Source organism: Rhinopithecus roxellana, chromosome 15 (genome assembly GCF_007565055.1).
Source record: "Rhinopithecus roxellana isolate Shanxi Qingling chromosome 15, ASM756505v1, whole genome shotgun sequence".
In the NCBI taxonomy this organism is placed as follows: domain Eukaryota; kingdom Metazoa; phylum Chordata; class Mammalia; order Primates; family Cercopithecidae; genus Rhinopithecus; species Rhinopithecus roxellana.
In genome coordinates, this window is record NC_044563.1 from 56,314,600 (window position 1) to 56,342,297 (window position 27,698).

Here is a 27,698-nt window from a genome sequence, read left to right on the forward strand (position 1 = left end):
ACCAAAGTGCTAAGATTATAAGCATGAGCCACTGCACCCAGCCCAAACTACTTTTAAAAAAAGAAAAAGGGGAATCCTGTTAATGATTATAAGAAACCTTTCTGGCCAGACACGGCGGCTTACACCTGTAATCCCAGCACTTTGGGAGGCTGAGGTGGGCAGATCACTGGAGGTCAGGAGTTTGAGACCAGCCTGGCCAACACGGTGAAACCCCGTCTCTACAAAATATACAAAAATTAGCCGGGCACGGTGGTGGGCACCTGTAGTCCCAGCTGCTCAGGAGGCTGAAACAAGAGAATCGTTTGAACCCGGGAGGCAGAGGCTGAAGTGAGCCAAGATCATGCCACTGCACTCCAGCCTGGGTGACAAGAGCAAGACTCCGTCTCAAAAAAAGAAAAAAAGAAAGCTTTTCAAAAGCATCTAGAACTGTGCTGTCTAATATATTTACTAGCCTCACGTGGCTATTTAAATTAAAATTAAACAAAATTTAAAACTCAGTTCTGCAGTAGGACTGAACCACCTTTCAAGTGCTCAATGGCCACATGTGGCCAGTGGCAACTGTACTGAACAATACGTAGAATATTATCATCATTGCAGAAAGTTTTATTGGACAGGTGATCTGGTGTATTCAGGAGTTAGAAAGAAGCACAGAAAAAGGGCATAAGAACAGTTTATCTAATATTTGGGGGAAAACACTCTTTTTAATCATTTTTTTCTTTTTTTGAGATGGAGTTTCACTATTGTTGCCCAGGCTGGAGTGCAATGGCGCAATCTCGGCTCACCACAACCTCCGCCTCTCAGGTTCAAGCGATTCTCCTGCCTCAGCCTCCCAAGTAGCTGGGATTACAGGCATGTGCCAGCATGCCTATCTAATTTTGTATTTTCAGTAGAGACGGGGTTTCTCTATGTTGGTCAGGCTGGTCTCGAACCCCTGACCTCAGATGATCCGCCCGCCTCAGCCTCCCAAAATGCCAAAGGGAAGGATCCATTTATTCAACAAACATTTGCTGAGCATCTTCTATGTGCCAAGCACAATGGTAACAAATAGATACAAAAGCATTTAAACAACTAACTATTCAGCAAATATCACAATAGCTTAAAGATTGCAAAATCCTAAACAGGAAAGAAACCAACCAACTCTGCTGTTGGCCTGGCAGTGCTTCCTCGGAGACAGCAAGAAGGGCGGTAACAACATGCCATCTCTGGCATATTTTCTCAGGGTTGTTGACTCCTGTACTGCCCAATGCCCATCAATCCGAACCAATCACAATGAATTAGCAAAAAGCTAAGACAAAAGAGCTTCTTCAGAAAGAAAGAGTTAATTAGGCTGGGCACAGTGGCTCATGCCTGTAATCTCAGCACTTTGGGAGGTTGAGGTGGGCGGATTGCTTGAGGTCAGGAATTCGAGGCCAGCCTGGGTAACATGGTGAAACCCTGTCTCTACAAAAAATACAAAAATTAGTCAGGCATGGTGGTTCATGCCTGTAGTCCCAGCTCCTTGGGAGGCTGAGGTAAGAGGATCACCTGAGCCCAGGAGGTGGAGGTTGCAGTGAGCTGAGATCATGCTACTGCACTCCAGCCTGGGTGATAGAGAGAGACCCTATCTGAAAAAAACAAACACACCAAAAAAAGAGTTAATTAAGTTAATAAAACCTTTATTAAGATATAAAATAAAAAAAAAAATCCTGGCCAAAATCTCAAAAAAATACCTTTTAAAAGGAACATCAAAAATTAGCATTTGTCAAACAACTACCCAATAGAAATACACTGGGAACTAAGGGGATATAAAGACATACAGTCTGTGACCTCCAGGAGATTTGATCTACTTTGTGAAACAGAATGTTCACGAATAATCACAATGCAAGCAAACATTGTATGTGGTACATTCAGAAAACAATTACAGAATGAACTGTGAGTTGAAAGGGGCCTAGAAGTCTTTTAATCCAATCCTCTCCCTTTTCTTGAATTCACTCTACAGTATCCTTTGGAGACAATATTCCGTCTAAGCGCACTAAGGATGAAGGTATCATGACCTCACAGAGAGCTCCAAAGCAATTGAAGATGGAGGCCAAAAGGAGTTGAAGATAGGAGCTAACATTCAGAGATCTTTAGAAATATGGATTTGGGAGCCAAGTGAATATCCAGTAAATCCAATACTAATAATGTAGAACAATACACTAAAGTGCCATTATGACATAGGGTCTATTATAACTCAAGTCTGGGGGAAAAGCAATGGATGTTGAAAACCATCCCCAACATTTGACTATGGAAAAGAGAATAGAATAAATGAACACAAAATTCTGTTCTATCTTCCCCCTAATCACTCCTAGCTCTCAACTGTCTGCAAACTATTTCTGTTTCCACCTGAGCAAGGAGAGAAGGAAAAACTAGTATTTACTAAGTAGCTATTATATGTCAAGCATGATGTTAGGCACTTATTGTATATCATATAATATACGTAGAACCAGAGCTTTACTGGTGATGGGACCTCCCCAGAGATGGACTCAAGGAAACTATCTGGCCTAGAATCCAAATCTATTGATATTTTAGAGACATTTCAAAGACAGCTTGATGAAGAAAGAGTAGAGACGAAGACAGAAGGTCTAGACTGGGGTTCTGGTCCTGCAGTCCTGTGACTCTGCAAAAGCTGTTGGAACTCTCCAGGTACCAGCTTCTTAAGATCTGCCCCATCTACTTTACAGGTGGTTCTAAGGATCATAATGGGATAACATGTAAATACAACACATCATTGATACCCATTTATTCATTTAACAAGAGTTAATGAGCATCTATACTATTCTAGACTCCAGGGTAACAGGAGCAGCAAGATTGGCAGGGCCCCTGCTTTCATGAAACTTATGTTGTAGCAGGTGGGAGGCAGTCCATAAACACAAGCAAGCAAGAGTTTCCAACAGTGATGAACGCTTTCAAGAAAATAAAACAGGGTCATGAAAAAGCATGACTAAGGGAAAGGGAACTGCTCTGGATGACAGAGTCATAGAAGGTCTTGCTGAAGTGACATAGGTGAGACCTTGAAGACCTCTTCAGTCAATTGAACAGCTGAGGAAACAAGTGTTCTAGACATAAGGAACAAGGTAAGCTTCACATGTTTGAAGCACTGAAAGAGGTACACCTGGAACACAATGAGGGCTGAAAAGAGGAGGAGATGAGGTGGAAAAGCAGACAAGGGCCAAATCCAAGATGGTATTGGACCATTATAAATATATTTTCATTACTATAAAAGTCGTCTTTGTTTTCAACACAGCCTAATAAATGGAGCCATTTATGCAAATATCCAGAGTACACATTATCAAAAGTAGGACACTTACAACTTTCCAACTGAGCAATGCCACTGCCAAGAAACAAGTAGGAGTATCCTATACAAAAGTCTTAGGCATAAAATTCTTAAGAACTGTATCTAAACAAAGATATCATTTATTATGACATACAGCCAGTGAAATAATCAGAAACTTATTTATGGTAAATGGAAGTGAGAAAACTATAGAATTTGAGTTTTTACCATTTAAAGTTCTTCACAGAAAAATCAGTTCATTCAGTAAATATATATCAAGCACCTATTACATAAGCACTAGAGATAGATACAGCAATGAACAAAACCATCATGACTTAACAACTGAGCAGATCTGTATCATAAAACCAGAGCTAAACCTCAACTTACTTTACATTTCTGCATTTTCTGAAAACAGGTGTATACACTTAGTCATATGTACCTGTCAGAAAGCAAACTTACCAAGGAATTCTTAATCACTTCACTTCTATAAAATTCTGGAAAAGAAGAAAAAAGAACAATAAGTGATATGAAAGAAAATAAGTCCATTAACCAACTCTTAATCCTCTAAATTTTTTAACATATGTTCCAGTAAAACATTTAAAATATTTTCAAGGAATTCATTCTCTCTATATCTTTATCTGTTTAAAAGAAAAAAAAAAAGTAAAAATTAAATGAAAGTGTTTTAAAGGGAAAAAAATTCAGTAAAGAAGGTTAAAACCTTTCAGATTTGCTTTAATAATTATGACCTTACTGACTGCTTTTTCCTCCCATTCTAATTTGAGCCCTTAAAAGCTCCAACTTTCTTCCCTCCCCACTTCCACCCTCACAACTGACTCCATTTGCTCTGTTTTTCTCAAACATCTCTAATGATTACCCATTGCAGTACTATGGAGTGAATACTGATGTAGGTTACCTGGTTGCTAGTGTTTTAATCTAGGTTACCCGGTTGCTAGTTTTGGTTAAAACACTAGCAACCAGGTGACTTAAGTCCTACTTCTACCTCTGTCACTAACGCTATGTCTCTTTAATTCCCTTGGGCTTATTATTGCTCTAAGACAACTTAGAGAATTGAACTGGTAACTGAAGGTCCTCGGGAAGCATTTAAATTTCATGACTCTACAAGCCTTCATGTATGCTGGAAAATGTTACAAAACTCAAGGACGCAATCAAAATGTGTCAGAAATTCAGACATTCCCGAAAACCTTCCAATATTCCCTCTACTAACCCTGCCCAAGTCATCTCCATGCTGCTCTTATGACCAACATGATGAAACCCCATGTGTACTAAAAATACAAAAATTAGGCATGGTGGCACATGCCTGTAATCCCAGCTACTTGGGAGGCTGAAGCAGGAGAACTGCTTGGAGACAGGAGAAGGAGGCTGAAGCAGGAGACAGAGGCTGCAGTGGGCAGAATTGCACCACTGCACTCCAGCCTGCGTGACAGAGTGAGACTCCATCTCGAAAAGAAAAGAAGAGAAGAGAAGAGAAGAGAAGAGAAGAGAAGAGAAGAGAAGAGAAGAGAAGAGAAGAGAAGAGAAGAGAAGAGAAGAGAAGGGAAGAGAAGAGAAGAGGAAAGGAAAAGAAAATTGCACGCTCAAAGAACAATTTGACTTTGATAGATATTGCTAAATTGTTACCTATAAATATTGTGATAATTTACAGTACCACTTATGAAAAAGCCTGTTCCTCCAACACTATTGTATTGTACTGTTCTTTTCCATTTTATCCTCAAATGGTTAACCAATTATTCCAATCATTAATTGATGACACAAACTTAGAAATGTATGTATTTACATATATATATACATATATCCTAATATACATGCACCATACTTTTTTCAAAAAACAAAAGCATAAGGGATTTAAAACTACTGTTTTTTATTACAAGGTATTTTACATTATTCTGTATATACTTTTGCGTTGTTTGAATTCAATTCAAGTATATTTTACTGTTAAGTCAGTGAAAAACACAATAAAAATAATCTTTTTCTTTTGAGAAAGCGAATTCCTTAGCTTAACCTGCAAAGCGTCTAAATTAAACAGTTTTTGCAGTATTTCCAGCTCTAAGATGAGTGGTATCATTCCTTCTTCCAAAACTTTGTTAACTTGGGGGCTGGCCCACAGTTTCTTCATCTTTCAAAGGACAATGACACCCAGAATATAATAGGGTTTTTATGAGGCTGAAATAAAATAATGTATTTAAAATATTTTATAATCTTTATTAATAAAAGTTTTTAAACAATTTTATTGTTTAAAACAGTAACATTGTTTAAACAAAATTGTTTAAAATTAATAAAATTTTATTAATAAAATTGTTTAGTTTTTTCCATTCAATGTGAGCAAAATCATACAAGTAAATTTTCCTTTTTTTTTTTTTTTTTTTGAGACAGGTTCTCATTCTGTCACCCAGGACAGTGGTATGATCTTGGCTCACCGCAACCTCCACCTCCCGGGTTCAAGCAATTCTCCAGCCCCAACCTCCTGAGTAGCTGGGATTACAGGTGCGCACCAGCACCGCCTGGCTAATTTTTGTTATTTTTAGTAGAGAAGAAGTTTCGCCATGTTGGCCAGGCTCGTCTTGAACTCCTGACCTCAAACGATTCACCTGCCTCAGCCTCCCAAAGTGCTGGAATTACAGGAGTGAGCCACCGCACCCAGCCTAAATTTTCAAAAAGATACCATTCAAGACCTGCCTCTACATGAAAGGGACCATTAAATACAAATATTTCTCTATATAGCCATGCTAAGACGGAAAGAAGAAAAGCAATCACAGATTGCACAGCATGGTTCCAGTGGCATGTTTTAGCTGTTCTGCAGCATCCCATTCATTCAACAAATGCATAAATACCTCATTCTAATACTCATAGATATGGTGTATCTATTCAATGCAAAACTATGCAGGCACTATGCATAACTTCTCCTACTATGAATGTGGACTCTTAATAGGAGAAATACAAACTTAAGCTACACTGTAAAACTATTTTTCACCTAACAGGGTGGCAAAAATTCAAAAGTGTGCACAGGCTTGGTGGTGAAGCTGTGGGGAGAAAAGCACTCACACATAAAACAACTCCCATGGAGGACAATTTCGCAGTATCTACCAAAACTACAAGTACACATTCTCTTTGTCCTAGTAATTCCACTTTATGAAATTCACCCTATCCATACATATACTGCCACTCATACAAAACAACGTATTATAAAGTTATTCAATGCAATACTGTGTGTATAGCAGAAGACTGGAACCACCTAAGTGTCCACTAATAGGAGCCAGTTATGATGTATCTATTCAATGTAAAACTATGCAGAAAAAAAAACAAAAATCAGGGATGCTGTCTATGAACCAATATGGAGAAAACCCTACAATAGTAAGTGAAAAATGCAAGGTATAGAAACATAAATAGTATGGTACACTTTGGGTAAAAAAGAGGAGAGAAAGGAATAAGAATATTTGTATTTGTACTTGTATTTGCATAAAGAATCTCAGGAAAGACAAACAAGAAATGAGTAACAGTGGTTATCAGGGTGGGGTAGAAAACTAAAGTGATGGAAGGCCAGTGAAAGGGAGGCTTTAATATGAACCTTTATATCTTTGTATATATACACATACATATATTTTTTTTAACCTACTAAAAAATTAAATTAAAAAGACAAATATTTGAGGGCCTAGTATGTGTCAAGCGTGGTTCTGCAGTTCTGCATATTGGGGTCAGAGCAATGAGCAAAAGTGACCTGAAAATCTCTGCCTTCATAGAGCTTACATTCTAGTGGAAAGAGACATACAATAATCAAATAATTAAACATACAGTATGTCAAGTGATCTTAAGTACCGCGGAGAAAAATAAAGCACAGAAGACAGAGGAGAATAATCACAATTTATAAAAGCATTAGTCAGTGATCAAGGAGACTTTCTCTGAGAAACATTTGGAATAAAGTCTGCAATTCAGAAGGAGCAGAACTGAAAGAAAAAAAAAAAAAAGCCAGGTGCAGTGGCTCAGGCCTGTAATCCCAGCACTTTGGGAAGCCAAGGCAGGTCGATCACGAGGTCGAGATTGAGACCATACTGGCCAACATGGCAAAACCCCATCTCTACTAAAAATACAAAAATTAGCTGGGTGTGGTGGCATACGCCTGTAGTCCTAGCTACTCGAGAGGCTAAGGCAGAAGAATCGTTTGAACCCAGTAGGTAGAGGTTGCAGTGAGCTGAGATTGCGCCACCGCACTCCAGCCTGGGCAACAGAGCAAGACTCCATCTCAAAAAAAAGGGAGGGGGAAAGAAAGATCTGCAAGAAGGTGGAAGCACTAGTCATGTGAATATGTGAAGGAAAAGTATCCAAGTCAAATAAATGTCAAATGCAGAGGTCTTTAAGTTAGTTAAAACCAATGCATTCAAGCAACAGCTACAAGTTCAGCTAGCTGGAACATAGACAGCTGGAAGAGCAGCAGAAGTTGAGTTCAGAGAGGTAACCAAGAACCAGATCATGAAAGGCCTTCCAGGAAACCATAAGGATTTTAGCTTATACTCTGAATGAGATGGGAAGCCATGGGAGGGTTCTGAGGAGAGAAATAAAGGGATGTGACTTTCATTTTAACAGGATCTCAGTTGAGAACAGACTGAGGGAGTTGCATGAGCAGAAAAACCTGTTAAACATCTACTCCAACAATGTAGTTAAAAGATGACTGTGGTTTGAAGATAGCAAGAAGTGATTAGGTTATGAATATATTTTGATAGTAAGAGCCAAAAGTATATGCCAAAAGACTGGATATGAAACGTGAGAAAAAGAAGACAATCCAGGATAATTCCAAAGTTTTTGGCCAAGGAAATGGAATTGCCATTTTCTGATATAAGCAAGAATACAGGAGGTGGATCACAGCTAGAACATCAGAAGCTCAGTTTTGAACATATCAAGTTTAAGTTACCTACTAGACTCCAAATGGAGCTATAGAGTAGGCAACTGGATTACAGGGGTATGAGTTCAAAGGAAAGATCAACAGGTAACATTTGAAATTATAAGACTTGACCCAGGCCTTGGTGGCTCCCGCCTGTAATCCTAGCACTTTGGGAACCAAGGCAGGTGGACTGCTTGAGCCCAGAAGTTTGAGACCAGCCTGGACAACACGGCAAAACTTGGCTCTACAAACAACAAAAAAAAAATTAGCTGGGCATGGTGGTGTGTGCCTGTAGTCCCCACTACTCGAGAGGCTGAGGTGGGAGAATCACCTAAGCCCAAAAGTTGAGGCGGAGCTGTGATTCTGCACTTCAGCCTGGCTGACAGAGTGAGACTCTGCCTAATAAAAAATAAATAAAAATAAATAAAACTACGAGACTTAAGTAAGATCACCAAATTAAGTAATATAGAGTTCATCTTCTGATGTATTCAAGACAGTCGGTATTCCAGGAGAGGGCAGGCACTTACATTTCATGGGTCAGAAAATAACTATGAAAAACAAACTTGAGGGCTGGGCGCAATGGCTCACGCCTGTAATCCCAGCACTTTGGGAGGCCAAGACAGGCAGATCACGAGGTCAGGAGATCAAGACCATCCTGGCTAACACAGTGAAACCCCATTTCTACTAAAAATACAAAAAATTAGCCAGGCGTGGTGGCGGGTGCCTGTAGTCCTAGCTACTCGGGGGGCTGAGGCAGGAGAATGGCGTGAACCCGGGAGGCGGAGTTTACAGTAAGCTGAGATCGTGCCACTGCACTCCAGCCTGGGCCACAGAGCGAGATTCCATCTCAAAGGAAAAAAAAAGAAAAGAAAAACAAACTTGATTGTATAAAAATTGCAAGTTTAACAGAAAACCAAGTTTAGAACCCATCCATCCATTAACACAAGGCTTTGTTCTCTGGGGATATAATAACTAGTATTTGATTGGAAATAAGACAGACAGTCTCCTAAAAGCACTACAAGGATGTCAAAAGTCAAAAAATTTCACACATCTCTTCTCAAATTTCACACATATCTTCTTTGGATCTGCTGTGAATTTACCTGAAATAAAAGAAAAACTTAGAAACCAGCATTTCGGATATTCTTCAATAAAAAACTGTCTTCTGACACTAAGAAATGTCACCACTAAACAGGTGGTACGGGTGGTTAATCGAGAAGAGTCAATTGGTCTCTTATCATGGTTGTTCTATACCAAGGACCAAATAAAGATCATAAAATATTCACGTTTGTTATAACAGGTCCGACCAACAAGATACGATAGCATTAACTAGAATTACTACAGAAAGGGCTTCCCAGCTCCTCCTATGGTAGTTAAAAGTTTGTAAAGCCCAACAAAGTTCATGAATAGGCTTCATTCAACCATGACATTTCGGAATGGGAGGAATGCTCAGAAATCACCAATCCCTTCGTTTTAATGATAAATTACTAGAGCTGGCAAGAGGGAGTAAATGCCCTATCCAAGAGGCTTGACAGCTAGTGCCAAATTCAACAGCTACACCAGACCCTGGATTTCCCGGGGTCTGTCACCAGCTATTCCCTACCTGCGTTGATGATTATCTCACTGAGATAACTTCAAAAACCAGTCAATGATAACTGCTAAATTCAAGATATAATCTGAGCTAAAAGAGAGAAAAAACAAAAACAAAAAAGTCACTTCGCTTTCATCATATCTCTAGACAAGTTTTTTAACATAATCATCAACGAGTCCCATGACTACTCGTTTTAGAAAACACTATTATGATTATTATAATTCTAATTGCTATAATTTTCCAAATTCCCAAAATGTGCTAAGTACTGGTGTTAATTACTATTATCAGAGGTAACACTGGGGTAAGAACACAGAAGTTTTGTTAAGATAACCAGGACTGATTATACAGAAACTCATCAAAAATTTAAAATACTCCAGCACTGTCCTATATTGCTAGTGATATAACCAATTAGTGAGCAACAGACTAAATGTTTTAAGGCCTACAAAAATGCTTACACCCTTAAACCAAATAGTAGCCAACCTGTTTCATTTTCCTTCTGGACACACAGGAAGCTTACATTTCCCAGTCCCCTTTCCATCTAAAAAAGACAATTCAGGCCAGGCGCAGTGGTTCACATCTATAATCCCAGCACTTTGGGAGACTGAGATGGGCAGGTCACTTGAGGTCAGTAGCTCAAGACCAGCCTGGCCAACATGGTGAAACCCAATCTTTACAAAAAATACAAAAATTAGCTGGGTGTGGTGGCGCATGCCTGTAATCCCACCTTCTCGGGAGGCTGAGGCAGGAGAATCGCTTAAACATGGGAGGCGGAGGTTGCAGTGAGCCAAGATGGCACCACTGCACTCCAGCCTGGGCAAACAGAGTGAGACTCCATCTCAAATAAATAAATTAATTAATTAATTAAATAAAATAAAATAAAATAAAAAATAACAAGGACAATGCAACTGACTTATGGCCAATAGAATATAATAAAATTGATATGGACCATTTCCATTTAAAAATCTCCCACAAGTAATCCTTCTATCCCTGGCCGTGTCTGAGGCCATGTATTGAGGACACCAGCAGCCCAAACTAGAAGGAAACTGCATACCTGAGTCATCACTTAGAAGAAAGCTGCCAAGATAGCACCTGATAAAGAACACCTGCACTGGACTTAGTATTAGAAATGTATTATGGTAAGCCACTAAGAGTTGTGGTATTCGTTACAGTAGCTACCATTAAGCATTCAGATGAATACAATTGTTTTAAAAATATGGAATGGGCTCAGCACAGTGGCTCATACACATAATCCCAGCACTTTGGGAGGCCAAGGCAGGTATAGGATCACCTGAGGTCGGGAGTTCAAGACCAGCCTGGCCAACATGTCAAAACGTTGTCTCCACTAAAAAATACAAATATCAGCTGGGCGTGGTGGCAGGCACCTGTAATCCCAGCTACTCAAGAGGCTGAGGCAGGAGAATTGCTTGAACCTGGGAGGCGGACGTTGCAATGGGCCAAGATTGCACCATTGCACTCCAGTGTGGGCAACGGAGCAAGACTCTGTCTCAGGATAAATAAATAAATAAATAAATAAATAAATAAATAAATAAATAAATAAAACATGCAATGGTTAGACTGAAAAGTGAGAATGAAATAAAATTACATGAGGACGGTGGAATTTGAGTCCTTTTCCCATCCTTAAAAATTATATCCGGGCGTGGTGGCTCACGCCTGTAATCCCAGCACTTTGGGAGGCCAAGGCAGGTGGATCACGAGGTCAGGAGTTCGAGACCAGCCTGGCCAACATGGTAAAACCCCATCTCTACTAAAAGTACGAAAGTTAGCCAGGCATGGTGGTAGGTGCCCGTAATCCCAGATACTTGGGAGGCTGAGGCAGGAGAATCACTTGAATCCAGGGAGGCAGAGGTTGCAGTGAGCTGAGCTAGCGCCACTGCACTCCAGCCTAGGCGACAGAGCGAAACTCCATCTTGAGGGGAAAAAAATTATTTTAAGACTATTTACTCTGAAGGAGTTTCTTCACTGTATATTTCTTGACTGAATGTTTTAATGAGCAGATACTGGAATTGACATTTAAAAAAAAAGTTGTTAAACAATCGCTGCTTTAAATAATCATTAAAACGAAAAAGAGGTTAGGGACCGTGGCTCACACCTACAATCCCAGCACTTTGGGAGGCTGGGGCAGGAGCACAGCTTGAGTCCAGGAGTTCGAGACCAGCCCAAGAAACATAGTAGGACCCCGTTTCTACAAAAATTTTTTCAAAGTTAGCCTGGAGAGGCATCTCACACCTATAGCCCTAGCTACTTGGGAGACGGAGGCAGGAGGATCATTTGAGTCTGGGAGGTCAAACCTGCAGTGAGCCATATGATTGTGCCACTGCACTCTAGCCTGGGTGACAGGGTGAGATCTTATCTCGAAAATAAATAAATATATATTGAATTTTTCACCTTTGCCACAGGACAAGATTCAAACAAGTCTCAGTACCTTTTGTTAAAATGATGTCACCTTTTGTTAGCATAAATACATCTTTAATCACATCAAGATTTTTATGATCCTCATAAAAATCTGTCTTACCTACTTCATAAGACATCATTATCTCTACTTTACAAAAGGAGAGAGCGAAGTTCCAGAAACCATGATCTTTATCAAAAGTCACAAAGCTAGTGAGTAGCTGGGCTAGAACTAGTATGGAAGTATTTTCCATCATAATCCAACATTACTATCATTTTACCATGCTTCCTCTTTTACACCATCCTACCTAAGCCAACTGATTATGTCTCAGTGCCTCTCATCTAATATGCATTCTGTAGGTGGTTGTGATTTTTAATCAAATATTTGATCTGCTCTTAGAATTTTCACTTACAGAAGAATCCATAGTACAATACATAAAACTGAATTAGAGAAAACTATGTCATTCTTCTGAAAAAGATCCCATATATACAGGAAATTACAGATATGAGAAGATATAAACTAGGTCCCTATTTTACCATAATATTAAAGAAAAGAAATTTACTACATTTTTATAACAGTAAAATTACTACAGGATACTGGATTCAATCTACTTGAAATGCTAGGTACTAGACCATTAATAGCTAACATTCATAAAGGAATGATAAACTTATCAATGTAAGGCTCAGTTATCTGAAAGAACTATCCAATTGCCATTTTTCTTTAGTATACATCCCAACTGCTCATATTTTCAGACAGCAAAACAATTTAGATTTCCAAGAAGCTGCAACAGCAGGAGGCACTGAAAATCACTTGTGTTACAAAAAATAAAATAAAAATGTAACAATCTGTGGGTAGCAAGTCCACAGATCCCCTTACCTTTATATATCTTTTCAGTACTACACAAGTGAAGTGTAAAGTAGGTATCAAGGAGCTGATGGCCATTTCTATTAACAATGTTCCGGGCAGCAATGTTCCGAAGATGTCGAAGACGCCGCTGAAAAATAACAAAGAGAAGGCATTCAGCTTTTTCCTCCTATAAAATTTTCTGAAAGTTGCAGTTCAAAAATGAAACGTAATAGGTTGTCTCAGTCATTTATTTATTGAGCCAGAAACCATAACCCAGTCTCTTATTTATGCCTCAGCATTCCCTCTGTCAAACAGGAATTATACCTGCCCTATCTCATTTACCAGGTGGTTGAAGAATGAAGTGACGACAGACATGAAATATTTTTGAAAAGGACCAATGTTATGTAAGTGCTATATACCCATATAATAGCATTAGTATTCCCTGGAACATAAACTAAGTAATAATTTGCTTTTCTCCACAGAGGGATTCTGGTAGACATGTAAAATTCATCTTATACCAACAGATAATCACCAGTTAACACATAACACTCACCCCTGATGCTACTTCAGTCTAGATGCCAGATTATCTATACAAGCAAGAAAATGAGGCCACAGCCAAAAAACAAAAATAGTGACTCACTGGTCATTCCATCCACTCCATCCAGCCAATAAAGCAACTGCGGTGAGCTTCCATTCAATTCTCATTTCACCAGTAATCAACCAGTCTCAATTTCATAATCAGGCCTCCTTCCTAACAATTTCGCCAACCAAACTCTTTAATGATTTGAAATCACAAGTTTGGAAACGCAAAAGCTTCAGAAGCAATAGTAGAAATCAACAAAAATACAAAATAAGCTTAAGGGATAGCCAAATCAACTCACACATCAAAAAGAGAATGCTGGCAATGCTGAAGTCTGAGCACAGCAGATTCATCCCCAAAAGTTAGTTCCCTATGTCAGACCATTATCTTCAGAGACTTAAAAATAGAAACCAAGTGCTTACACTTAAAATATGCTTAAAGCTCTCCCTCAGGCTGAAAGACAGTTCACTCTCCTGAGGTAAGTCCACTTTCAATTACATGCGCAGTCAGCCAGAAGAGCCCAGGTCTTTTTCCCTTGCACATACCAACCCAATCCTTTCCCCCAATCTAGAGATTAAGATTCTTTGAGAAAGTTATTGTCTAATAAATTTGTTTAATCCTCTAAGTATGAAAAGCCTCAAACGTATTTACAAAATGTTTCCTGGGCTTACTCTAAAAGGCTCATTTTTCCACAATCTGCCAGTGGTTTCCATTTCACACCCTGGATTACAGCAACCATTTTCTACTGCTACATACTTTTCATTAGCCCTTTCAGTCAAAACTTTAAAAACAGGAGCCACTAATTATCTCTATACAATAATCACATATATTTTGCCATAAGAATGCAATCCTGCTCTTCTGTTCAAAGATCTGAAAACATCTGGAATATCTAGGATAATGTACAAACATCCCAACATTGTGTTCAAAGCCCTCTACAGTCTGACTTCTCTATATACCATCCTTACTTCCCACCAGATCTGCCACATACTCAACCCCTCAGTCACACATGACTGCTTAAAGTCCATCAAAAAGACCATGCACTTTCCTAGCTCCATGCATTTGCTGATGGTAGATCTCAATGCCCATCCTGCTCTTTAAGGAGATCCTATGCATATTTCTTTTCTTTTCTTTTTTTTTTTTTTTTTTGTTTGTTTGTTTGTTTGTTTTTTGAGACAGAGTCTCGCTCTGCTGCCCAGGCTGGAGTGCAGTGGCCGGATCTCAGCTCACTGCAAGCTCCGCCTCCCGGGTTCACGGCATTCTCCTGCCTCAGCCTCCCGAGTAGCTGGAACTACAGGCGCCCGCCACCTCGCCCAGCTAATTTTTTTTGTATTTTTAGTAGAGACGGGGTTTCACTATGTTAGCCAGGATGGTCTTCATCTCCTGACCTCGTGATCGGCCCGCCTCGGCCTCCCAAAGGGCTGGGATTACAGGCGTGAGCCACCGCGCTCGGCCCCTATGCATATTTCAAAGTTTAGGAAAGAAGATTCCTGCCCTTCCTGATTTTCCAACTAAAATTGAGGCAGGAGAATAGGGTGTCCAGGGACCTAAGGCCAACCTAGAACTAAATCTAAAGGAAAACCCCAACTTTCCAGGTCTGAGTAACAAAAGGACCAAAGGCTACTCCCTTTGCAAACCCCCAATATGATTGGGTGTTTTCCATAACCAATCAGATGCTTGCATAGGAGTGTAACTTGGTAACTTCAGCCTCTGATTGGTAGTTTTCTGCAACCAATCAGACTGATTGCAGGCCACCACTTCATTTGCATGGTGTGAACACCAAGTGGCCAATGGGAAACCTCTGGGGGTATCTGGACCCTAGAAGATTCTGTAAGGGGACACTTGAGGGGCTGCTCAGGCCCACTCCCACCCTGTTGAGTTACTTTCATTCTCAATAAATCTCTGCTTTTATTGCTCCACTCGTTCCTTGCTATGCTGTGCATTTTGTCCAATTCTTTGTTCAAAACACCCAGAACCTGGAGAACTTGCAGTGAAGAACTGCTACCAGTAACAAAATCAGTTGCTCCCTTAAAAAGGCTTGATAGAGGCCGGGCGCGGTGGCTCAAGCCTGTAATACCAGCACTTTGGGAGGCCGAGACGGGCGGATCACGAGGTCAGGAGATCGAGACCATCCTGGCTAACACGGTGAAACCCCGTCTCTACTAAAAAGAAATACAAAAAACTAGCCGGGCGAGGTGGCGGGCGCCTGTAGTCCCAGCTACTCAGGAGGCTGAGGCAGGAGAATGGTGTAAACCCGGGAGGCGGAGCTTGCAGTGAGCTGAGATCCGGCCACTGCACTCCAGCCTGGGCCACAGAGCAAGACTCCGTCTCAAAAAAAAAAAAAAAAAGGCTTGATAGAAACCATTACCACCGGGCGCGGTGGCTCACGCCTATAATCCCAGCACTTTGGGAGGCCGAGGCGGGCGGATCACGAGGTCAGGAGATCGAGACCATCCTGGCTAACACGGTGAAACCCCATCTCTACTAAAAATGCAAAAAATTAGCCGGGCGTGGCAGCGGGCACCTGTGGTCCCAGCTACTCGGGAGGCTAAGGCAGGAGAATGCCGTGAACCCAGGAGGCAGAGCTTGCAGTGAGGCGAGATCGCGCCACTGCACTCCAGCCTGGGCGACAGAGCGAGACTGTCTCAAAAAAAAAAAAAGAAAAAAAAAAAAAAACCATTACCATCACTGTACTGTTAGCATTTATTAAATGTTTACCATGTGCCATGCACTGCGCTAAATATGTGCTTCATTCCTGTGATCATTTAATTCTCATAACAACCCTAGGTTAACTATTAATTATTATTCTTTTTTTTTTTTTTTTTTTGAGATGCAGTCTCACTCTGTTGCCCAGGCTGCAGTGCAGGGGCGCAATCTCGGCTCTCTGCAAGCTCCACCTCCTGGGTTCACACCATTCTCCTGCCTCAGTCTCCCGAGTAGCTGGGACTACAGGAGCCCACCACCACGCCCGGCTACGTTTTTTGTATTTTTAGTAGAGACGGAGTTTCACCATGTTGGCCAGGTTGGTCTCAAACTCCTGACCTCAGGTGATCCACCTGCCTCAGCCCCCCAAAGTGCTGGGATTACAGTTATGAGCCACCATACCCAGCCAATCCCAACAATTCTAAGTAACCAAATATAAAACAAAGAAAATAATGAATTACAGGAGAGATCTCAAAAGAAGGAAAGAATGCAGAAAGCAAGCCAAGGATTATACCCTATATATTTGGATATGTATTTCTATCTCAGTACTACATATACCTAAAAGATATCATTTGGTCTTTATACTCCTTTATTACTACAGAACACAAGGAAATAACCAATTCTTCGACTCAAGAGAATAACTTTATGACACATGCAATTATCATGAAATTGACTGCCTTACAAAGCAGTGTGCAGGGCTTGGACGGAGATCGAATCTGTAATAGATGCATGAATATTATTACCAAAGAGATCTCTGCATTATGTAGCAATTAGCACGACCACCTCCAAGATACCTTCTGATTCTAAACTCTATGATTTCATCTGGGTGATTACCAATGTAATCTATTAATGCAAATAAACAGAACTAACCACATTCAGATCATTTTATAAGAAGGTTTACAAAAAACAAACTCCACAAACTGACCAACTATACTTAAAGCACTGACTGTGGGCTGTATGACTTTTTGCCTTTTTCCTTTAATTTACTTATTTCAAAAGCATTAGGGTATTTTCGTTATACCATGTTTAAAATCCAAGATACTTATAGCAACTGGAATGGACAAAGGAAATAAACTTTTTCTTTTTTTTTTTTTTGAGACAGGGTCTCTCTCTGTTGCCCAGGCTGGAGTACAGTGGTAGGTCAGAGCTCACTGCAGCCTCAACCTCCCAGGCTCAAGCGATCCTCCCACCTCAGTCTCCCAAGTATCTGGGACCACAGGCATATGCCACCATGCCCAGCTAATATAAATATATATTTTTTTAAGAGACAGAGTCTCCCTATGTTGCCCACGCTAATGAATTCTTTTTTTTTTTTTTTTTTTTTATTTATTATTTTTTTTTTTTTGTGAGAGTCTCACTCTGTCACCAGGCTGGAGAGCAGTGGCGTGATCTTGGCTCACTGCAACCTTCGCCTGTTGGGTTCAAGCGATTCCCCAGCCTCAGCCTCCCAAGTAGCTGGGACTACAGGTGTATACAACCATGCCCAGCTAACTTTTTGTATTTTAGTAGAGACAGGGTTTCACCATGTTGGCCAGGATGGTCTAGATCTCCTGACCTCGTGATCCGCCCACCTCAGCCTCCCAAAAGTGCTGAGATTACAGGCGTGAGCCACCGTGCCCAGCCACTAATAAACTCTTTATGGGTAAATTACTGATGCAATTTTGGTGAAAGGCTGTAAATGTACATGTAAACCCTCTTGTGTCCTAGGTCTTGTCTTCTTTTTTAATAAAATTCATTCCAGAGCCAGGCACAGTGGATCATAACTATAATCCCAGCACTTTGGGAGGCCAAAGCAAGAGGATCACTTGAGCCCAGGAGTTCAAGATCAGCCTAGGCAACAACAAAGTGAGACCATATCTCCAGAAAAAATAAAAATAAATAGCCAGGCCGGGCACAGTGGCTTATACCTGTAATCCCAGCACTTTGGGAGGCCGAGGTGGGTGGATCACCTGAGGTCAGGAGTTCGAGACCAGCCTGGCCAAAATGGTGAAACCCCATCTCTACTAAAGATACAAAAATTAGCAAGGCATGGTGGCACACACCTGTAATCTCAGCTGCTTGGCAGGCTAAGGCAGAAGAATCACTTGAACCCCGGAGTTGGAGGTTGCAGTGAGCCGAGATCACACCACTGCACTCCAGCCTGGGCAACAGAACGACTGAGACTCCATCTCAAGAAAACAAAAGAACAGGCCGGGCACAGTGGCTCATGCCTGTAATCTCAGCACTTTGGGAGGCCGAGGTGGGTGGATCACCTGAACAGGAGTTCGAGACCAGCCTGGCTAACATGGCGAAACCCCATCTCTACTAAAAATACAAAATCTTAGCCAGGCGTGGTGGCACACACCTGTAATCACAGCTACTCAGGAGGCTGCGCCAGGAGAATCGCTTCAACAAGGGAGGCAGAGGTTGCAGTGAGCTGAGATCATGTCACTGCACTCCAGCTAGGTGACAGAGCAAGACTCCGTCTCAAAAAAAAAAAAAAAAAAAAAAAAATGAAAGAACAAAGTCAGAGGACTGACATTACTATAAAGCTACAGTAATCAAGGCAGGATGGCATTGGCAAAAGAAGAGACAAATAGATGAGAACAGAATAGAGAGCCTAGAAATACACTTACACAAATACTGTCAACTGTTCTTTGATAAAGGCTCAAAGACAATTCAAAGACAACAGCCAAGTCTTTTCAACAAATGGTGCTGAAAGTGGACATTCACATGCAAAAAAAAAAAAAAAAATGAATGTAGACACAGATCTTACACTTTTCACAAAAATTAAGTCAAAATGAATCAGAGACCTCAGTAAAAATGCAAAACTATAAAACTCCTAGAAGATAATATAGGAAAAAATTTCGGTGATCTTGGGTTTGTGATGACTTTCTAGATACAACACCAAAAGCATAATTCATAAAAGATGAAACTGATAAGTAGGACTTAATTAAAATTTAAAACTTGGTTTTTCTTAGGCCTTGCAATGGTTCTGAGTGGTCTGACACCCTTGCCAGATTCTGATGCCCACCCACCAGATGGCTGGAGAACACAGGGCACTTCACATCTAAAAACCTGCCTAATGACTGAAACGGGATAAGTCTTTTTTTCTTGAGACAGAGTCTCGCTCTGTCACCCAGGCTGGAGTGCAGTGGCCAGATCTCAGCTCACTGCAAGCTCCGCCTCCCGGGTTCACGCCACTCTGCCTCAGCCTCCCGAGTAGCTGGGACTACAGGCGCCACCACCTCGTCTGGCTAGTTTTTTGTATTTTTAGTAGAGACGGGGTTTCACCATGTTAGCCAGGATGGTCTCCATCTCCTGACCTCATGATCCGCCCGTCTCGGCCTCCCAAAGTGCTGGGATTACAGGCTTGAGCCACCGCGCCCGGCCTGAAACGGGATAAGTCTTAATAGCACTTTTAGCCTACAGGAAATCCTCAAGGCTCATCCTTCAACTGCTCTTGGGTATATGTTCTAGTGGTACTGCACATCCTAGAGGCACCATCAAGCATAAATATCAATGCTTTGATCTTTTCTAAACAGAATTCCTGGTCTGTTTAGAATTAATGGTCCAGCAACAGGTATTTAAGCCAAACTTTTTTATGATCTAAATTGGTTCAAATATCTCAAGAAAGTAAAAACATTCTGAGTAAATAAAATTTACACAAAAAAATTAAAATTTACATAAACTTTGAATTACTCTTTAAGATAACATTCCGGCTGGGCGCGGTGGCTCAAGCCTGTAATACCAGCACTTTGGGAGGCCGAGACGGGCGGATCACGAGGTCAGGAGATCGAGACCATCCTGGCTAATACGGTGAAACCCCGTCTCTACTAAAAAATACAAAAAAACTAGCCGGGCGAGGTGGCGGGCGCCTGTAGTCCCAGCTACTTGGGAGGCTGAGGCAGGAGAATGGTGTAAACCCGGGGGGCGGAGCTTGCAGTGAGCTGAGATCCGGCCATTGCACTCCAGCCTGGGCGACAGAGCGAGACTCCGTCTAACTTCCTAAGATCGCCTAACTTTTTTTTTTTTTTTTTTGGCAACTTTTAGGCTCAAGAGGTACATACACAGGTTTTGTTACATGGGTAAACTGCATGTCTCAGGGTTTGGGGTACAGATAATTTTCCCACCCAGGTAATCAGCATAATGCCCAATACCTAGTTTTTAAATCCTCAACCTCTTCTCATGCTCCACCCCTCAAATAGGCCCCAGTATCTACTGTTCCCTTCTTTGTGTCCATGTGTACTTATAAGAGAGAACATGAAGTTTTTTGTTTTCTGCTTCTGCATTAATTCATTTAGGATAATAGAATCCAGCTCCAACCATGCTGCTACAAAGGACATGATCTCATTCTTTTTTCTGGCTGTGTAGTATTGCATAGTGTATATGTATAACATTTTCTTTATCCAGTCTACCATTGATGGGCATCTAGGTTGATTCCATGTCTTTGCTATTGTGAATAGTCATGTGGTCAAGCAATCTCCAAAACTTCCTCAAATGCTCTACTTTATACTTTCACTGTTTTAAAATGCTCTTTGTGCATTATACTATAGTGGTAGCTTTAGGTGGCTGAGTTGTGCTCTAGTAACATCCATCCCCAGAGCTGAATAGGGGATTTTAATTTTTAAATTAACATGGCCTTAAAATATTTGAAACACTACCTATCACATCCTTATATAAAGGTTAAAAACATTCACTAACATACAAAATCAAACTCTATTCAGCTTTGCTTTGGGGGATAGACAGATTATAGGGAACAATTCAACTACCTGAAATGTTGGCAGTGGGCAAAGCAATATGACCCTAAATTCCTTAACTTCTTACAAATCTTTCAAATACAGATTCTAACGCAAGAATTAAGTGGTATGCATAGTAAATCTGAAACACCTGGCTGGTCATGGTGGTTTACACCTATAATCCCAGCACTTTGGGAGGCCAAGGAGGGCACATCGCTTGAGCCCAGGAGTTTAAGACCAGCCTGGGCAACATGGCAAAACTCCATCTCCACAAAAATTAGTTGGGCATGGTGGCGCATGAATGTAGTTCTAGCTACCCAGGAGGCTGAGGTGCGAGAATCACTCGAGCCCAGGAAGCCAAGGCTGCAGTAAGCCATGATAACGCCAATGTACTCCAGACCGGGCAATGCAGTGAGACCTTGTCTCAAAAAAACAAAGAGAAACATCTGCTTTAGTAAAAAAATAAAAATAATAGTATTACAATCATACTTATTAGTATGACTGTAAACCAGTGCTTCCAAAAAACCTAGAATAGTTGTTTTGCTTCTTAATACCAGTAATTTTCTTAGAAAGCTGTTTTAGGCCGGGCGCGGTGGCTCACACCTGTAATCCCAGCACTTTGGGAAACCAAGGCAGGCAGATCACGAGGTCAGGAGATCAAGACCATCCTGGCTAACACGGTGAAACCCCGTCTCTACTAAAAATACAAAAAATTAGCCAAACGTGGTGGCGGGTGCCTGGAGTCCCAGCTACTCCGGAGGCTGAGGCAGGAGAATGGAGTGAACTCGGGAGACAGAGCTTGCAGTGAGCTGAGATGGCGCCTCTGCACTCCAGCCTGGGCGACAGAGTGAGACTGTGCCTCCAAAACAAAAAAGAAATCTGCTTTAAAACTTAACAGTAGAATACAAACAACTTTTTTGTTTTGTTTTTATATTTTTGTTTGTTTTGTTTATGGCCTTGTAGATCCACAGTCCATTCCAGTACAGTTAACTCTACCTGCAGCATCAGAGATGTTCATGCGATTCAGCTCAGGCCAATCAATCAGCACATTCTATTCCCCTGATCATAACATATGATCCAACTAGGGCTAATGAAAGACCCAGAAATTAAACTGTTGAGAGTTTTTTTTTTTTTTTTTTTTTTTTAGATGGAATCTTGCTCTGTCACCCAGGCTGGAGTGCAGTGGCGCAGTCTCAGCTCACTACAACCTCTCCCTCCTGGTCTCAAGCGATTCTCCTGCCTCAGCCTCCCAAGTTGCTGGGACTACAGGTGCACACTACCACACCTTCTAATTTTCGTATCTTTTGTATAGACGGGGTTTTGCCATTTTGGCCAGGCTGGTCTCGTACTCCTGACCTCAAATGATCCACCCGCCTTGGCCTCCCAAAGTGCTGGGATTACAGGCATGAGCCCTTGCGTCTGACCATGAGTTCTTTTTTTTTCCCCCACTGGCCCTGAACCTAGAAGGACACAGGGCTAGATATCCTGTCAGTCATCTTTCCATCACAGTGAAGCCAGGGAATGAAACCAACAAGGAAGAGAGCAGAGTCAAGAGACGTGGGATACAGACCCTGCTGACACAATCTAAGTCTCGATCAAACTATACTTAAAATGAGTACTATGATGGCAAACATCAGCCCATCCCTTTAAAACTGTCAAAGATTACAACTAGGGAAAGAAATTATACTGTAATGTTTATTAAGGATTTATCCCATGGCAGGTTAGTAGTTGAGGAGTAACATTCTAACTTAGTGGCAAGATAAAAGAAATGTTTCACTTTTTTAAACATACCCACATTTTAGAAAATGATCATTTCTGTAGGGTCAATCTATATTTGTTGATACAGTTTTGAACCTCAATATAGGGGAAAGCAAGATTAAAAAAACCAGTCAGATCACACACCAGAACTGACAGAACTCAAAGCCATTTTCAGTAGTGAAGTATTTTACCTTTCCTTTGTATGCATCTAAAATTCTCTGGCTTCTGAGATATATTAATGACCAAAGAGAACTGATATGCCCTGAATCTTGTTCTGCATCAAGCACTGGAGAGTGATTCAGAGAGGCTGATAACCAAAAGACAAGGAAATGGCTCCCATTCACCTTCCCTTGCTGGATCACTTGCTTAAAAAACAAAAGTAGCATGGTTCTTAAATATAATTACTCCATAAATCCCCACCATCACCAAACTAAACCATCCCACACACAACTTTCTCAACTCCCAGGGCCACAGGGAAGTACCTTCTAAATCGAGTTTCAGTCTGATTCGCTTAATCTATAAGAGTTGGCGGGGCGCAGTGGCGCACGCCTGTAATCCCAGCACTTTAAGAGGCCAAGGCAGGAGATCAAGACCATCCTGGCTAACATGGCGAAACCCCGTCTCTACTAAAAATACAAAAAAATTAGCCAGGCGTGGTGGCAGGCGCCTGTAGTCCCAGCTACTCAGGAGGCTGAGGCAGGAGAATGGCGTGAACCCGGGAGGCAGAGCTTGCAGTGAGTCGAGATCACACCACTGCACTCCAGCCTGGGCAACAGAGCAAGACTCCATCTCAAAAAAAAGGGGGGGGGTTATTACACATCAATAATGTAACCAATAATCAATAACCTAGAGACCAATGAAAAAGGGGCAAAGGATATGAAAAGGCAGGTCAGGCCAGGCACGGTGGCTCATGCCTGTAATCCCAGCACTTTGGGAGGCTGAGTCGGGCGGATCACGAGGTCAGGAGTTCAAGACCGGCCTGGGCAACATGGTGAAACCCCCGTCTCTACTAAAAATACAAAAGTTAGCTGGGAATGGTGGCAGACGCCTGTAATCCCAGGTACTAGGGAGGCTGAGGCAGGAGAATCGTTTGAACCCTGGAGGGGAAGGTTGCAGTGAGCCCATAGGACTCCTGCCTAGGTGACAGGGTGAGACTCCATCTCAAAAAAAAAAAAAAAGAAAGAAAGAGAAAAAGAAAAGGCAGGTCAAAGGAAAAGGAAAAGTAATGGAACTAGTCAATGAACATGTGAAAAGATGTATAATCACACCCATAATTTTAAACTACGCACATCAAAATAAATATTCCACCTTGTGGCCGACCGCAGTTTCCAAATTGGTTGCCCCAATACATCCCATCTGACATGCTCTCTCACAATGTAATGCTGCCACCCCTGTCATCCATGAATAAGGGAGGTCTATGTTTCCTCCCCCTTAAATGTGGGCAGAAATGAAGCTACGTGACTTCTGAGGCTAAATGAGGAAAGGTGACATGGCTTCCACCTGGTCCTTTTGGGATGTTCTTCCTTGGAACCCAGTGACTGTACTGTGAGGAAGCCAACCAGTCACATGGGCTTCATAGGTGTTCTCTCCACAGCCTCAGCTGAGATTCCAGCAGGCAGCCAGACATCTAAGTGACCATGTCCTGAGGCTCCAAGCCTCAAGAAATGACATCAAGATAATAAGCAGACAAGTTGTTCCCACCAAGCTCAGACCAAACTGCAGATTTCTGAGCAAAATTAATGATGATGATGTCATTTTAAGCCACTCAAGTTTTTGTTTGCTATGGAGTAATAGATAATTAAAGGGACCGATCTGATTAAAGAGTCAAACAATTTTAGTCTCTACTGGGGCTGACACAGAAAAGGACAACAAAGTGAGGAGAACATAAAACTGGTCTGCTTTGGAGAGAGGGCAATTTAGCAAAAATTATCACATTTTAAAATGCAAATAAAATTTTACCAAGCATTTCACAAGTGATAAAATTGTGTGCAAATATGTTTATTCCAGTATTGCTATAAAAGCAAAAACTGAGTAACACTCTTACATTGTGGTACAATGTAAAAATACAATGGAAAACCATATTCCCAGTTATTTTAAAAGGTCATTGAAAATGATGATATGAAACAAACAAAAGAACAAGAAATGTTTAATGTTCACATAAAGAAATATTACTATATACCTTGAATAATGTAGATCAGGGAGTAAATCTTCTAAGCTTTTCAGTGCACACCCAGTCTGTCTACATACTCTTCTTTTTTAGTTTGTTAACGATTCTTTAACAATATAACCATTCTTAGCTTATAGGTTGTTACAAAAAACAGCCATTGTTAGTCACAGTTTGCTGACCCCTGATTCAGATAAACACAGATATTATGAGATAATTTCTTAAAACAGTATTTGCCTTTGGAAATGTAGTCAAACTTGTCCTATACACCTTCTTTCATTCCCATGCTCAACTCCCGGTTCCATTTCTTTCTCAGGTCAGACATTTCCTCTCAGCCTGAGACCAGGTTCTACCGCAGGCAAGAATTAAGGCCCAGATTATTTCCGGCAAATTTATATTACTGTTATTTTGTTATAACTTTTTGAGAGGTAACAAATATAAACCTGGGGGAAACTGGTTTTCCACATTTCCACAGAATGTAAAGATACTCAACTACTGAACTAAGAATTTAAGCTTGATAAATTCAAGTCAGTTTAAAAAAAAAAAAAACAGAAAGGAGCTCTCTATATTATAGCACCTATATTTTCCTAATCCTTTGATCCAACCTGAAAGCCTCACTGTGAAAATTTTGAAAGAACACAAGAATGCTTTAAAACTAGAGCCTGGGGCTATTGGCTATAAGCAAATAGTGCCAACCAAGTTACAGATTTAAACAAACAATCCCAACAACCCTAATCTCTCACAAAGCACTTCATAGTTTTGGTTGCTAATTGAGAGCTTTCTCTGGCACAAATTACACAACTTTGGAACTAAAGCCTTTATTCTGAAATTAACTCTGCTCTCCCACCAAGTTCAAATCAATCGGAATTTAATGCAGTCATTTACTAAGCACTAAATTATAAAACAGGCTTCTCAACAGGAAAAAACAAACTACAACTCTGAACTTTCTACATTTCTTATACATTTTGGCTCTGGGTTTCTTATTTCTACCCTATTTACCCCCAAACTCAGTGAAAGGCCCCAAAACTTGCCTTCCCCGCACCCCATTTTTCCGCCAGGTAGTGTTACCCTAAGAAACAGGCAGATCCACTACTGCCCTCTGCAAGTGTCTCTCTCCCCTGCCCCTCGTTTCCCCCTTTCTTCTATTTTATCTTGGTATTGCCTTTACAGACTATTATTACGAATTACTACCTAATTTCAGAGTATATGATCTTACTAAAGAACTAGAGTTTGTACACATGAAAAGGGCAAATTTGCCGGGCATAGTGGCTCATGCCTGTAATCCCAGCACTTTGGGAGGCCGAGGCGAGCGGATCACGAGGTCAAGAGATCGAGACCATCCTGGCTGACACGGTAAAACTCCGTCTCTAATAAAAAAAAAAAAAAATACAAGCAATTAGCCAGGCGCGGTGGCAGGTGCCTGTAGTCCCAGCTACTCGGGAGGCTGAGGCAGGAGAATGGCATGAACCCAGGAGGTGGAGCTTGCAGTGAGCCGAGATCGCACCACCACACTCCAGCCTGGGCGACAGAGCGAGACTCCGTCTCAAAAAAAAAAAAAAAAAAAGAAAGAAAAGGGCAAATTTCTGGTAAATTTTCAGGTAAATTTCAGCATTTAGAAACATAAGACCAAAAGAAAAAGAAAAAAAAAAGAAATATAAGACCAACGAAGAAACACACAGTTACACAGTATGACCTAGAGAAGATAAAAACTGAAGACAGAAAATAGCTATCAGAGGTCCAGATGTTGAGTAAATAGCATGTCTGTAATTTGCTTTAAAATAATTGGAGGGAGGAAAGGAGGACAAGCAGGTAGGCATATAGATTAAACAAGATCTACCATGAGTTAATAGTTATTGAAGTGGGGTAATAGGTACCTGGGAGTTCATTATATTCCTCTCTCAATCTCTCTCTGTCTCTCTCTATACACACAAACACACACACACACAACTTGCATTTCAACATACATTGATATATTGATGAATATATTAATATATAAAATATACATTTCCATAGACATTGAAATTTCTACAATAAAAATGGTTTAAAGTATTATCAATAGGAACAGAAAGAAAATATAAGAACATATAGGAGCCTAAAGAAAAACTGAGCTTACTGGGATAACTAATTAGATAATGGATGTGGTTAGGGATGAAGAGAAAATTGACAAAACAGATAAACAAGTCAAAGATAACCTCTAGGGAAAAAAGAGAACTAATCAATAAAGGTGTTAGGGCAATAGGGTAGCCATCAAAAATACCCACACATACATACACACACACACACACACACACACACACACACACACATATCCTATGCCTTACATTAAATTCCAGAAGGTTTAAAAATATTTAACGTAAATAAAGCAGAAAGTACCCAAAGAAACCATGAAAAATTATTTTATAAACACAAAGGTCTAAAAATGATATTCAGAAGCTATAAAAGAAAATTACTACATAAAACACTTTAAAATTAGGCATGGCAAAAACTACCTTATGCAAAGTCAAAGGAAAAAAAACCTAAGAAAAAATTTTAATTCATATAAAAAAGGCAATTTCACTAAAACATAAAGAATTCCTAGAAATCAAAAGTCCAACAACCCAACAGAAAAAAATGGCAACAAACATTAACAGACAATTCACAGAAAAATAAATACAAATAGCTCTTAAATATGAAAAGATTCTCAACCTCACTCATAAGAGAAATGCAAGTTAAAAACTACACTAAAATTGGCACAGACCAAAAAATCTGATA

At 40.7% G+C, this 27,698-nt stretch overlaps 1 protein-coding gene across 2 annotated transcripts in view; it reads right to left on the minus strand.

Moving 5' to 3' along the window:
- The window catches only part of UVRAG (UV radiation resistance associated), a 335,339-nt gene that overhangs the window by 282,432 nt on the left and 25,209 nt on the right, over positions 1-27,698 (minus strand). For both annotated transcript variants that reach the window (XM_030917811.1, XM_010366787.1), the window contains exons 2-3: positions 13,058-13,175; positions 3,752-3,786 (exon numbers count right to left, since the gene is read on the minus strand). In XM_030917811.1, the coding sequence (XP_030773671.1) occupies positions 3,752-3,786; positions 13,058-13,175 (153 nt within the window). The remainder of the gene's footprint in view (positions 1-3,751; positions 3,787-13,057; positions 13,176-27,698) is intronic.